The sequence below is a fragment of the Panthera uncia genome, chromosome X (assembly GCF_023721935.1).
Source record: "Panthera uncia isolate 11264 chromosome X, Puncia_PCG_1.0, whole genome shotgun sequence".
Lineage (NCBI taxonomy): Eukaryota > Metazoa > Chordata > Mammalia > Carnivora > Felidae > Panthera > Panthera uncia.
In genome coordinates this window covers 103,205,210-103,220,502 of record NC_064817.1, presented here as the reverse complement: position 1 = coordinate 103,220,502, position 15,293 = coordinate 103,205,210, and the positions used below count along the sequence as shown (strand labels likewise).

General features: G+C 42.3%; 1 protein-coding gene across 1 annotated transcript in view; it reads left to right on the top strand.

Annotated features, from left to right (window-relative positions):
- Nucleotides 1–10,318, top strand: part of LOC125931395 (fibrous sheath-interacting protein 2-like) — a 75,508-nt gene extending 65,190 nt beyond the window's left edge. The window contains 3 exon segments of the mRNA XM_049643291.1: nucleotides 3,989–4,032; nucleotides 7,003–7,069; nucleotides 10,106–10,318. Coding sequence (XP_049499248.1) covers nucleotides 3,989–4,032; nucleotides 7,003–7,069; nucleotides 10,106–10,248 — 254 coding nt within the window. The 3' untranslated portion in view covers nucleotides 10,249–10,318.
- The last annotated feature ends 4,975 nt before the right edge of the window (nucleotides 10,319–15,293 follow it).

The window sequence follows — 15,293 nt, the reverse complement described above, 5'->3', positions numbered from 1 at the left end:
GGAGTCAGGGAGGGGCACAGAGAAAGGGAGAGAGAGAATCCCGAGCATGCTCTCTGTGGGTTTCGATCCCACAAACCATGAGATCATGATATGAGCGGAAATCAAGAGTTGGATGCTTAACCAAATGACCAGGCATCCCTGGTCCCCTGTTCTTTCAAACTGTAAAGGATCAATGTGGTTCTCACAGTGACAGCACTGGCCTAGAGGGGGGCGTGTAATGTTTACTATAAAAGTGGCCTTGAAAGTCAAACTACAGGGCTGGAGTTGACCTTAATTATTTCAAGCCTGCAGCCCACTCAAAAAGTTACTCAAGAAAGCTATCCTCTCCACTTTTAAGTGGAAATAAAACTTATTAAATGATGAACCATAGAGTATTGTTAAGTTGACCAGAATTCCATGAGCAGGTCATAGTCAGAAGATGATGTAATGTACCACTGGTGTGTACCCTGCAGTATGGAATCATCATAGGATATTAGAGCCAGAAAGAAGCCATCTAATGTAACTTTACTTTAAAGATGAAGAATCTGGGGCACCCAGGTGGTTCAGTTGGTCAAGTGACTGACTCTTGATTTCAGCTTAGGTCATGATTTCACACTCGTGAGTTCGAGCTCCGTGTTGGGCTCTGCACTGGGCATGGAGCCTGCTTGGGATTCTCTCTCTCCCTCCCTCTCTGCACCTCCCCTACTCATTCTCTGTCTCTCTCAAAATAAATAAATAAACTTTAAAAAAATATTTAAAAAAATAAAGATGAAGAGCCTGAGGTTCATGGTGGGGAAGTGACTTGTCCAAGGTCATACACTGAGTCAGAGTATAGATCCCAAGTCTCCTAAACCTGAATCCCATTGTATTGTTTTCCTCAATTTCATTGCACTGTATTATGCTTAGTTCCTACATCCTTCGGTAATACTGCACCGCTCGAGTTTATTCGTTCAATCACATTCAACAGAGATTCTCTGAGCACTTTCCCTGTGCTAGACACTGTTCTAAGTTCTAGAGATAAAGCCCTGAGTAAGAGAAACAAAGTCCTTACCCTCATTCTAACTTGGGATTCAGGGGGCAACATAAACACAATCAATCTAGATAAGAATAAGTACCCCCCATCTCACGTAGGGTAAAAGCCAGAGTCTTTACAGCGGCTTACAAGGCCCCACATGGTCTGGACAGCTCTCCCTGCTCCCCACGACCTCTCTGACCACCTCTTCTTAGGATCCCTCTTAAGCACTCTACTCCAGCCACACACGCTCTTATACATGCCAGGCATTCTCCTTTCTCAGAACATTTGCACTTGCTGAGCTGCCTGAAACATTCTTCTCTCAGAGATCTGCATAGCTCACTCCTCACTTTCTTTAGATCTTTGCTTAGGTATCATCTTCTAAGTAAAGCCTCCTCTGAGCACCTTCTTTGAAATTGTAACCCCAGGGGTGCCTGGGTAGCTCAGTCGGTTGAGCGTCTGACTTTGGCTCAGGTCATGATCTTGCGGTCCATGGGTTCGAGCCCCGCATCGGGCTCTGTGCTGACAGCTTGGAGCCTGGAGCCTGCTTCAGATTCTGTGTCTCCCTCTCTCTGCCCCTCCCCCACTCATGCTCTGTCTCTCTCTCTCTCTCTCTCTCTCTCTCTGTCAAAATAAATAAACATCAAAAAAGATTTTTAAATTGCAACCCCAGCACTTACTACCATCCCACACTCGCTATCCTCCTTCCCTGCTTTAACTTTTTTCCTAGCATTTATACCACCTGATAGATTGTATGTTTTTACTTGTTTGTTGGCTATCTCCCTCCCCTAGAATTTAGCTCCATGAGGACAGGGATTTTTGTCTCTTTGCTATATCCCCACATGCCTAGAAAGAAGGCACATAGTAGGCACTAGGTAAATATTTGTGGAATTCATGAATGAATATGACAAAAAGAAAGAAGAGCCAACATGATAGAGAGTGGCTGGCTAGATTAGTTTGGTCCAAGAAGTCCAGAAACATCAGACCTCAATGACAAAAGGAAGCAGCTACAGGAAGATCTGGAAGCAGAGGATCCCAGGTACAGGGTCCAGTAAGTGCAAAGACCTTAGGATGGTATGAGCTTGGCATGTTAGAGGAAAAGAATAAAGGCCAGTAACAGGAGCCCAATGAGAAGAAAAGTGGTATGAGATGGGGTTAAAGAGATAGCTAGGGGTCAGATCACATTAGGGCTTGTTATAGACAATGGAAAGGAGTGTGGATTACTTTTTGGGTTGCAGCAAGAATCCTGCAGATTACTTTTTGGTTGCAGGGAAGTGATACAATCTAATTTATGAATTAAAAAAAAATCCCTATGGCTACTATTTGGAGAGTGAGCTGAGTAAGGATAGGGTTAAAGCAGGAAGACTGGTTAGGCGGCTTTAACAATAATCCAGCCAAGAAATGACAGTGACTTGGACTAGGGGTATAGCAGTGGAGATGGTAAAAAGTGAACAGATTCAGAGTGTATTTTGAAAGTAGAATCAGCAGGACCTGCTAATGGAGTGGATGTTGGAAGTGAGGAAAATAGAAAAAATCAAGGATGGGTCCTACAATTTTGGCTTGAACAACTAAGTGCCTTGTGGTACCAGATGGTGAGATGGTTGGGCAGTGGGTAGCAAGAGTGGAGAGGGGACAGGGAACAAGAATTCTGTTTGAAGTGTGTGAGAATGGGACCATTAGATACTCAAGTGGAGAGATCACATGAGCAGTTGGATAGTTTAGAATTCAGTGGGGAGGTGAGGGCTGCAATACAGATTCTTAGTTTCACAGACAATAAAATCTAAACTTGACTCTATCTGGAACTCTCAAGTACCTGCAATTTGTCCGTCCCCTTTTTATCAAAACAACTTCTTAGATATATCCAGAAGGGTTGCTATGCACTTAGACTAGACGTTTAAAAAATTATATTGGAATGATGGCCCGGACAAACCCAAATGGCCCCAATCATTAAAAAAAAAAAAAAATCAGTTCAAATATGTATAGTACACAAGACTTCCTAAGGCAGGAAAGTACATTTAGATACCTTAGAATAACTAGCAATTGATAATAAAATTTATTGGATATTCTGGTTAACCAGTTTCATTAGATAATTCAACTATGGGATCTCCTCATATTCAAAGTATCTGAAGTTTTAGTATATTTTTTCTAGAGCCCTTGGCCCAAAGGGTAATCCAGAGAGAATCTTTTCATCTTGGTCCTTTATGATTACATGTGTATAAAATATATATTCAAATACATACACATTATTTCATCTGGTCCTCTTGTGAGAAAGTAGTCACATCCCCATTGTACATATGAGGAAACAGAGTCAGAGAAGTTACAGAACTCACCACTGTTCGCTGAGCTCCATAATGAAGCTAAGATTCAAACACAGTTTTTCTGACTCCAAACACGTCCATTGTTCTACTGTTCTCTCCCTCCCTAACTGTGGGTCCTTTTGAAACTTCCCTCTTGGTATCATCTCTACCTCCTAAGGCCAAATGTCAGTGGTGTCTGTCAATCACTGATGTCTCCTGGAATTCAAGATAATGCCCCAGTGCTCCCCTGATCTTCATGGGAAGCAACCATTTCCTAAGAGCAGCACCGTCCTTTCCAGCCTTCCTCTAGCTGGCAGCCCCATCCAGTTCTTTTCAACTCCCTGCAACCAGAGAGCTATAGGGGTCCTTAGAAATCATCCACAGCCTAATTTCCCATTTTACAGATGAACGAAGAAGCCCACAGAGTTTGAGTGGCTGTGCAAGATGCGCAGCTAGCTGCAAAGCCTGCCTTTCCTGATGTGCTGCCTGGTGTTCCTACCACATTACCCACTGTCTTCCCCAGTTGGGGAGTGAAGGACCAAGACTTGTGCCCATAATTCTAGGGGTCTTACCTCTTTTCAGCTTTTTCTGTTTGCCTAATTTCTGTGATCCTTTGTTAAATTGTTGAGATTATTTTTGTGCCAAAATTTGTACATGTCTCTGAAATAATTGTTTTTCCAATATTGTATTTTGATCACAGAAAGTCTTGAACGTCCAGATCTGGAAAGGGCAAGCACAATTAAGGTAAATATTTTTCACTGGCCCCTCATTGTGAGCTAGTGAAGCCCTGATAGAAATAAGGGACTGCCTTCAAGTGAGGGACTGTATTGTGTGTTCTGAAGTCCATCAGGAAGCACTCCCTTGTCCACACCCCCAATAGTGCCTTAAAATAATCCCGCACAGTTTGGTTCCTGTAGCCTCTAGAGAAAAGCTGAACAGGAGTGAGTCCCAGTGCACTCCCAGGTAGACAAGACAAGGGACCTGGTGGGGGCAGAGAGGGAACGGGTGCTTCAAAGAGGAAGGGGCACTGCTTGAGGGAAATGAGTGCTCATTCCAGCTACTTCCCATTATCCCTGAGCACTGACCCTTCATAGACAGCTTTCCAAATGTCTGAGCAACTCCTCAGTGTGATCCCAAGAAATTTCCCTTCCCTAAGGCCCTCTTGGGAAGTTTCCAATAATGGCTGACGCCACAGATCCTCCTGGACCCTCTTCTCTGTTTTGTATCACTTTTGCTTCTCTCCATGATTGCTTTAACCTCTCTCCCCAGCATGTACACACATGCACACGCATGAGTGTGCATACACACACACACACACACACACCCCACATCAGTTTTCCAGGCACTTCTCATTTAGCAATGCTAACATCTATTTGACAACATCAAGCATCACTTAGAAGCCATGGTTTCCAAGAAAACATTAAGAGGAGAGGTAGAATCTCCAGTGTGGAGGTCTACTGATAGACTTTTCCATTGCCAAGCTGATTCCCTGACTCATCCTGACTCTTTTTGCTGATTGTCCATCTCACTTGCTGAGTTTTTTGCCATTGTAAAATTAAAGACATGATCCATTAAGATATTCAGCATTCCTTATTGAGTAGCAAAGAAATTCCTGCTTGCATTCAGCTCCAGAAAAACATCAGTCACTATATACATGAATGCATACACTCTCCATTGTCAGACACAAAAAAGAAGCCATTATATTTCCCTTAATGCCTAAGTCCTTACTATAGTCTAAACACCCCTGTATGAGCTGCCCACCATCTCTCTGCGCAACCCCCATTACCTCTGTGTGACACTCTGTTACCCTTCTGTCCACTCATTGTCACTCCTCTGGATACACTGGCCTCCTTACTGCTCCCCTAAAATGCCAAGCATGCTCTTACCTCAGGGCCTTTGCACTTGCTCTTCCTTTGCCAGGAACACTCTATCCCCAGATAGCTGTGTCTTGCTCCCCCATCTCCTTTCAGTCTTTGCTCAAAAGTCACCTTCTCTGTGAGGCCTTCCCTGACTACCACCATGTAAAATGGAAACACACACACACAGTATCCTCCCCTATCCTGCTTTATTTTTTGTCATAACACTTAAGTCATTATTCAATCATTCATTTATTTAACAATTTTTTATCAAGCGCCTACTATGTGCCACGCACTGGAGATTCAACAATAAACAAAGCAGACAAACATTCCTGCCTTAATCCTCTGGTAGACTCTCTATTCACTTGAATATAAGCTTCATGATGGCAAGGGCTTTGTTTTGTTCATAACTGTATGCCCAGCACCTAACACAGGGCTGAAATATAGTAGATGCCCAATTAACATTTGTTGAAAGAACAGCCTCAGCCATCAGAGCCAAATTTAATCTCTGTGTTAGGAGTTCCCCAGCTTTCTCCCCGTTAGTCTGATGTAAAGCCATAATTGGAAACTACTACACAGAGCAGAAGTTCTCAACCGTGGCTACACCTGGAATCATCTGGCAAACTTTAAAAACTGATTCCCAGGCCTCACCTCCAGAGATTCTGATTAGTCTGGGTTGCAGCTGGGGCCTTGAGAGTTCTAAAGCCTACCCTTGAGAGTTCTAAAGGCTGGCTACTTTAATGTGTAGCCAGCACTACAAACCATTGACTTCACCTACTCATGTCAGGCCATTTGGGGGCATCTGCCCCACCCGACCCCACCTTCCTTTAGATCAGAAGTGCTCAGCCTGGCTGCACGTAGAGTCAACTGGGCAACTTAGAAAACAAAGAAATGCTTGCCCCACCCTCAGGGGTTCCTGTTCAATTTGGGGTGGGGCTCAAGCATGCCTATTTTTAATATTTCTCCAGATGGTTCTACTGTGCTGCTACTGCTGAGAACCATTTCTTTAGATTGTCCCTGTCCCAGATTATCCCTTTAAATATCCTCTTTTGCAATGTCTTATGTCCATAAGCTGCCTCAAATCCTCTTGGAAGAATTAGAATCAAGCTTCTATGATAATACTCTGCCCTCCTCACCATCAACACCAAACACACTTCTCTCATCTTGCATGTGTTTATGCCTTAGTTTATTGATTTGCCACTTCCTTTTTAACTGCCACCATCACAGAATGGCTACCCTGCAGCCTGGCCATCTCCCCCAGCCTATTTTGTGCCCTTATAGGATCATGCTGCTTCTGCATTCCAGGAGGGGATAAAAGTCCACAGAGCAAAGCCAGCATCTGAGCCACTATCCCTGCCCTACCACCTCCATGCTCCCACAACCCCACACTGCCACTTACTCGCTCCAGACCTCACAACTGTTACGAATTATTTAAAGGGAGATTGGAGTAGTAAAATGGACATCCCTTTTCCCCCTTCTCCCCTTGAGACCCCCCCATGATTATCTTCTCTCAGAGAAGGATCTAAAAATGTTATTTATTCTAAGCTCCAGGAGGGAGGGGGCAGGCATGGCTGACATTTTTTTGCAACACTTGAGCCCTTGAAATTATCCTATAGGGGCAGCCCATGTCCAAGCCTGAGGCCAATCCTGGGTGTCACAACAGGCAAGAATTACGAGAAGTCATGCCTAGGAATGGCCAAAATCCCGGAGAATAATTGAGACTGCAGAGCACCAAGATTACAGTGTATAATGCCACACAGTTGTGCTTTGTCCCTTGAGGGTTTCTACGTACTTCTGGTATTCACTGTCCAACAAAGGACAGGGGGCTTAAGCTAGTATTTCACCTCTGTCTTGGCAGTTTATCACCCTCTATCAACGTGAAAGTGGTCTGGGAAGCCTTTATTCTTCAAGTGATGGCATTTCAGGTACAACATATTTATCATTTTATAATGAAGCTCTCAAATATGTCATTCTATAGAAGTTTTGATTATTCATTCCCCCCTTGCAGTGAGTGGTTCCTGTCTTGCAGCAGCCTTACCCACCACCAATATGGGGCTGAAATAATATTACGAACAGTGTATCTAGATTGTTATTTGCAAGTTATAATGCAGTTCTCTGAGTTGAACCTCACAGCAAAGGGGTGACATTTACTGGAAGTAACATTTATTAGGTATCAGCTATGCACCAGGCATTCTGCTAAGTATTTTTCTCACATCCACCCTGGGAAGCATCATACCCATTGTACTGATGTGGAAACAGAGTCACTGAAGTGAAATAACTTACCATGCCATGTTGCCTCTGCAAGTCTTAAAGTCCTGTTATACAGAAGAGAAAATGGAAGCAAATGACCTGCCTGATGTTGCAAAGCCAGAAAGTGGTAGAGCCAGGGCTCTAACCTCACAGTTCCTGTGACTTTTATCCCACATTCTTTCTTCCTACCAGCCAGGGGCTACATCCAGTTGCCACTGCATCTCAGAATGGGTAGTGACCAAGGAAAGCCTGCAGCATTGAGTGGCAAGTAGGAAAGGAAAGATCCCACCTAGGTTTTTGACTGCATGTCCAATCAAATAGGAAAATCATATTCTTCTGGACCTTTAGTTTGACCAGGACACCTCCCCCCCAACCCCTGCATTCTGCACATTAGAGGAACTCACTGGCAGCACCTCTGAATTCAAATAACACATTTTTTCTCTGATAACGGCTTTTGAAGGGAGAAATGCATAAATGGCCAACGTTGTGCTCAAAATAGTAAAAAGGCCCACCAAGGAGAATTTATTAGAAATTACAGTGAAGTCTGTTTATGAAAACCCATAAGGAAAAGGAGACTTCTCTAGGCCAACACATGCCCATTATGGCTTATAATGTGTTTTTGTTTTTGTTTTTGTTATTTTACAAAATACGGTTTTATCGGGAGTCTAAATCAGTTCATAGTGTGAAGTGACATACTATAGTACTTGGCGTGCATTGTGGCAAATTCAATTTGGCCATAAACACATCTCTTTTCTCATAGCAACCAGTGTCAACCAAGTGAACCCCACTACACTGCTCACAAGCTGATCAAAGCAGCATCAGGGTATCTTGAAAGAGAGTTGGTCTCACCATGCTGGCTTCATTTTGACATAATACCTAACTCCTACTTCCAGCATGCTGTGAATGTCACACCCAGTGATTGATTTCTCTTTCCAGAAGTTTGGCTTTGAAAGGAGTAGGAATTGTTAGCCAGAGGTTTCACTGTGCCCCTAGGGATGAGCTTTGTGTATGCTCTTATTCTAGCCAGTGCCAGTCTTTAAATAATATGCAGCATCCACTAGAGCAGTGGCCCAAAGTGTTGTCCAGTGACAGCTTGCATCAGGATCACCCAGGATGCTTATTAACAATTCAGAATCCTGGCCCCTCCCCAGAGCGTCCCAGTTAGTGTCTCTGGGAAATGGGATCCAGGCATCTGCTTTCTTAACAAGATCCTCAAATTGCAAAAATAAAGTTTCATTTTTCCCCTCCAGTGAGATTTTCAGAATATGGCCTTGCAGCATATGCCTCCATCCTGTAACTGAAAGTCTTTTGTCTTGCTTTTTTAGACTGTAGGTCTCTCCATTCAAGCCTTTGTCTTTGCCTCTGCAAATTTTGACTTTTTCCTTATTTCTAGGTTGTTCTTATTTTATCAACTACTAGCACATTCCAGGACTGCATTATTAATTGGAAAAGCTAAACTTCTCCCCCTTATTTGGGAGTAAATTTTCTATCTGCTACTTTACTTTTAAGCATAGATTCTTGAGATTCCCAAGGTTATATTGCTGGCGAAGATCAAAAGCTAGGTAACTGCAAAAGTTATAGAAGAACATTGTCGTTTACTGGAAACAAGAAAGTATGTGGTTTATTGCCCTGTTGTCATTTCATGACATCCTGTCATGATGCATCAGCAGCACAGATAAATGCTCATTTCTGTCCTTACAGATACAATAATCATTCTGTTAACATAAATTATGATAGACTTTAAGAGCCCTTTGCACAAAACAACTGGTGCAGAAAAAATGGATCCAAATGGAGACTTATTGGCCACACAAGTCCTTTATAGCTCACACAACAAACAGATCACTTGGGGTCAGTCAACTGAAAATTTACCCAAAGCAAGTGAGAAACGATAACCTTTTTTAATGCACTGCTGCTTTTACCTGGACATTCTGAAATGGACGGAAGTAACATTTTCATGTGGAATTAGCTCCTCAGGCTGTTTTGGATAGTTACCTGATGGCATGAGGGAGACACGTACTGCTGAGCTGGCTCAAGAAGCATCAGGGTGCAGGCAGTACAAAGCTGGCCTGCACGTCAAAGCCTGGGCTCTAATGCCAACTTGGCCACCTTCCTACCTCATCCAAAGTCATTAAGGTCATCTCAGATGAGGCATCCGATCTTACTGAATGTTTCTGGTTTCCTTCCCAAGAGTGTCAGAAGGAGCAACTAAAGATTCCTTGTGTTATCATAATGAGCACTGAGAAATGTATAGAATTTTTGAATCACTATATTGTACACCTAAACTAATATACCACTGTCTGTTACCCATACTGGAATGAAAATTTAAAACTTTAAAATAAGACTCTTTGTGAAAGCACTTTAAAACACAAAAGTTTGAGGCGCCCTGGGTGGCTCAGTCAGTTAAGCGTCCGACTTCAGCTCAGGTCATGATCTTGCGATTTGTGAGTACAAGTCCCCAGTTGGGCTCTGTGCTGACAGCTCAGAGCCTGGAGCCTGCTTCAGATTCTGTGTCTCCCTCTGTCTCTGCCCCTCCCAAACTCTCACTCTGTCTCTCTCTCTCAAAAAATAAACATTAAAAAAATTTTTTAAAAACCTCAGAAGTTATTATATAAATGATTCTTTCTGAATCCTAAATTATCAGTCCCCTAGCCTGACAGGCTCAGTTAGAAAGCCCAATAAATGACCAGATTTATCTTTTGGTTTGTTTACAGATGCTGATAAGCCCAGTACTTCCAAACAGCGGTCTGAAATGTTGAAGAAGGCATCATCAGTTCTGTCCAAAGTGTTTTCAAGATCCAAGGCCAATGTTTCCAGATCTTCCTCAACCTCACCCCCTCACCAGGACAGAAGCTGAGGCTGCTGCTACACCTAACATCAATAATGGTGCTAGCCTTCCTCAAAAAATAAATGGTTTTGAAACATGACATTGTGTACCACGTGCTGATTCTTATAAATACTTTTAAATTCTTATAAACAGTAAGAGCAAAGAATGTACAAAAAGGCAGCTAGAGAAAAGAAGGGGTTAACAAATGCTTCTGATTTTGGCATGAAAAGAGGGACTGTCCCTCCCAGAGGGATGTATCTGCCAGGCAGCGTGGGATTCAATCTCTGCTCTTGAGGGCCCTGAAGCCTTTGCTGGCAAAATAAGACTAACTTAAAAGTGAAAGTGTGACACCAACAAGAGTGAGTCATCATGTATTTTGTGTGCTCTAGGAGTTCAAAGAAGGGAGTCATGGTTGTGAGCTGCAGTGGTCAGGATAAGTTTCCTGGAGGAACTGGAATTGAGGTAATCCTCAAAGGACAGGTAGGACCAGGTAGGCCTGGAAAGTACCAGGAAGGCTTTCACCTCTGGTCACAGAGCTGCATACAATGCCGCCATGTCTGAATGATCTAATTCAGTGCTGTCCAATTATATATATATATATTTTTTTTCATTCCAGTACAGTAGCCACTAGCCCCACAAAGCTATTTAGTCACTAGTATTATTGAACAACTGAATTTTTCACTTTATTTCCATTTAAATAGCTATGTAGAGCTAGTGGCTCCCTTACTGGATAGGACCAGTCTAGTTAGTACATGGCCTCATGTACAGTAGCCCAATTCAGATTAGGTTGAAGAATTCCCTGAAAGCTCATTTCCAAAGTCTATCCCCAAACACCAGTGCAACTATCTGACTCCTCAGAGGGGCTCTGGAAGCCTCCAGGCATCCTCTTGGCCCCTTCAAGACACATGAACCACCAATGTGGCCAGAGGGAGCTTTCCAGTCATATCTGTGCTCCTGCACTTGCCAAAACTCAATTGATGGACAAAAGATAGGCCCCTTCTAGAACACCAAATTCAAGGCATCACAAAGAGCAAATCAGAACCTGTTCCTGCCAGCTGGCCTCAAACATAGTGTTTGGCTAGAAACTGCTTCCACAGGACAGAAACACCACTCTGGTACTGAAACCACCACTCTGGCCTCCCTCTATCCACTCAGTATACAGGAAGATGATCAATCAACTAGTCATTCTCATACTTTATCCAAAAAGTTAGGTCAGAGGAAGGTTCCAACCTTATCCAAAACTCCCCAGGGAAATATTTCTAGGCAAGTAAATTTCCTTTATGCTGTACTGATAGTCCATAAATGTTAACTGAACTTTTGCAAATAAAACGGCAGGCAGTTCTGCCCAAAAATCACCTATCCCCCAAATTTGGCTGCCTTCATCTATTCACTCATTCCTGCCCTTACATACTGAAATTCACCACATGCAGCAGCCTAAGTTTTAAAGTCATTTTTTAAAGGTTCACAATGACAAATACTAATCTTACATATGGATTTAATTTGTTTTTATTAATAAGTAATATAAATCCAGTTTGGAATTCAAAAGTACAAACGGTGTGGTGAAAAGCCTCTTCACCTCTCCTCTCCCAGATGCTACCTGGTTCATTCCAGAAGCAATCTCTTTTACCACTGAATCGAGTGTCCTTCCCGATATACTCTATGAGTAACAAGTGTGTTAATGTATGGCTTTAGAAGGAAGTCTAATTGAATATCTTCCCTCAAAAAGGCAGAAAACAGAGAGGAAAAGATGGAGGGAGAGGAGAATGGAAGGAGAGACAGAGAATGCAAGCATGCTATTTGACAGACACTATTTCCTGGAACCAGTGATTTGGTCAGTTTCTATGGTTGCATTTGTAGCTTCAAATAAACTCAGTCCTCATTTTAAACATGCTTTTTGTTGGGGCGCCTGGGTGGCTCAGTCGGTTAAGCGTCCGACTTCGGCTCAGGTCATGATCTCACGGTTTGTGGGTTTAAGCCCCACGTCAGGCTCTGTGCTGACAGCCCAGAGCCTGGAGCCCGCTTTGGATTCTGTCTCCCTTTCTCTCTGCTCCTCCCCTGCTCACACTGTTTCTCTCTCCCTCTTCTTCAAAAATAAACATTCAAAAAAAAAATTTAAACAATGCTTTTTGTCAAATTAATGTCAATGCTAAATGTCAAAAGGTGAGCACCACCATGGGAGGAAAGGTCCTTACCATAGTGGTTCAAAGCCTGCTGGCCAAAATACATAAGAATGCTTGAGCTAGTAGCTATAGTCCTTGGAGATGGAACCATCTAAATAGATTTAAGTACTAAAAGTAAAAATGCACTGCCTCACTTGCAATGAAAGAAAATGCAAATTAGAATAACCTGAAGGTATCACAATATACCTTCCAGAAAAGAAACAAGAAATAAAATGAAAAAAGCCAGTGTTGTCCAGAATGTAGAGGGAAAATTACATTTGCACTCTACAGTGCTGATCGTTCCACAAATTTGATCTTTCTGAAAAGCAATCTACCTACCAATAAGTAAGACAACCGATTGTTCTGTCTGTACTTTTGGATCTGATAACTCCACTTTGGGGAATGTGGTCCAAGGGAATAATACAAAAAGAAAAATTTAAAAGGGACTCTGTATAAAAATGTTCATAACGGTACTATTGATCATGATGAAAAATTATAACAATCCAAGTGGGGGAAATGGTGCGGTGTGTTAACAAGAAACAATGCCATACAGACACTGAAAATGACAAGTTCCATACAGACACTGAAAATGACAAGGATAGTGATAACATAAATACAAGTGTACATTTGAAAAAAACAAAATCAGCTTGCAAAATAAGATGTGTACTCTGATAACAATCACAGAGTATATTTTATGATTTGGCAATCATATGACATACTAATAAAAAATCCAAATAAGTTAGAGATTTAATTTAATAATCATGAGGGGTTTTTGCTGTTATTAGCTACTTGCTAATAAATGCCTTTCTCTTGAAGAAACATCATCATAATCACCATCACTTCTCAAGTCATTTCTAACCCTATCCCAAGCCAAATGGAATATCTAATACCTCAGTTTCTCGTGAGGCATGAGAAAAAAGAAAACATCAGTTCAGACTTTTTAAAATGGCTTCTTTAAAGAGGTTAGGTCATCTCTAATCATCCCCAAAGTACTCTTCTAAACCCTAAGCTGGCAAAACGTATTCAAATTTTTGACTGAAGTTCATTGTGGAGAGTATACTGGCCTTAAATATAAAATTACAACAGCCATGTATTTGTGTGATACACATACACTTCAGAGTAACTTAATTAACATAGGTCATACGGCTTTGCCCCTTTATAGGACCCAACATATTAAGTTCAGTATTTTTAATGATTTGTCTAGGGACCAATATATCTTTGATGACATACTATTGGTCATACTTAATTTATAGAATACCAAATGCTTATCGCAAATGTAATTATAGATTATTTCCTACTGAAAAATATGACCTGCTCTTATCTATTTTATGACACAGTTTCCAGTAACACTTGTAGAAATCAGGAGCCACTTATTTAGTAAAGGAAGAACTCTAAGTTAAATCCTAGTGCAAATAATTACACCCAAAATATGTCTTCTAAGTTGACAATTTCAGATAAAATAAAAGACATCATGAAACACTTAACTTTATTCTTTGGTCCTGACAGCACAGCACTGAGCACTTTATACTTCACTAGAATACCACTTAGACAATGACCAAGTTATTCCTTTCAAAGAGCTTCAAAACATGTTTACAGAAGGTATGCCCTGTACCAGATAAGGATTATTTCCATTTTAGGATTCAATGAGTTTATAAATTGCTGAGACAGATACTTATCCGGCCCAAAAGGTTAGAGGAAGCAAAAAGGGACTGACAGACTAGGATGTTAATTAGGCTACATGAAAGAAATATTGATATGGCAAAAAACATTCTTAATTGAGCACTTCATTCAATGTGGCTGTTTAGCCTTGAGATCACTGGGAATTTGTCCACCAATGAATTCCAACTGTCTTCTGTGAAGTGAATCCATGAAAGGAACATTCACTGTACCCAAAGATCAACTAACACCAATTGCTAGCTGGTTGCTTCAGGCTTGGCCTAGTGCAGGGTGCATACGCGCCTCTCAGATTTCTGACTACAGGGAGCATAAGTGACAAATGGCCACAGCTGCTGAGCCCTGAAATCCAGTGCTGTGTAGCTGAAATCCATTATCCCTGCATGTTCACCAAGGCCAAACTTCCCACAAGCTGTTCTCCGCCAATGACTGAATGTGGCAGAGATATTAAGACAAGCCGTTCCTGTGAGACACAGGACTCCCTTAACAGGTGACTTGGAGTCAGGGATGCTGCCAGGGAAGAACTCCAGCCTGACAAAGGATAGCAAGGACTGGCTCTGACACTACTTCACAGATGTAGAAAGTAGACAGGGAGACTTAATGAGTTAGAACAAGACAGTTTATTACAGCACAGCAAATGGCATCAGCATGAGTATCAGTGAAGCTTTGCAAGCTCCCCTGTCCCAAATCCTACAGAACAATGTAATGGGCTCAGATGGGGCACTACCCATGCAGTGGGTTGCATCGCAGCTGAGGAACCCAAGGTCAAGGGCCCAGGACTTCTTGAGCAATGAGCAAACAAACCAGTGCCCCTCCCCTGGGAAGCAAGCAGTTCAATGATAGTCACATTGTGGTCACCTTGCCCTGCACAAGTGGCTCAGTATTAGGGAGACCAATGAGCCTTGCTTCAAAAAGCCTCACCAAGAATGTGCAAGGATGCTCACGACCCACAGTGGACTGCCTCTCCCAACAGACGCACTTGTTTTGCCAAAATGTTCTTAGAACTGCACCACATAGTCCAAGATCTTTCCTACCCAACACCCTTCCTTCCTTCCCTCTCTCTTCCACAGAATTTAGACCTGCATCTAGTCTGTCCATCAGCTCTCCTGGACTTCTCTATCTCCCACTCATTTTCCCTCACAGGCGTTTTCCCTAGTAAATCTCTTACATGCCAATCTCACCTTGGCATCTGCTTCTCAGAGAATTCAAACTAGCACAAATGGTGCCAGTGGTGGTCCAAGA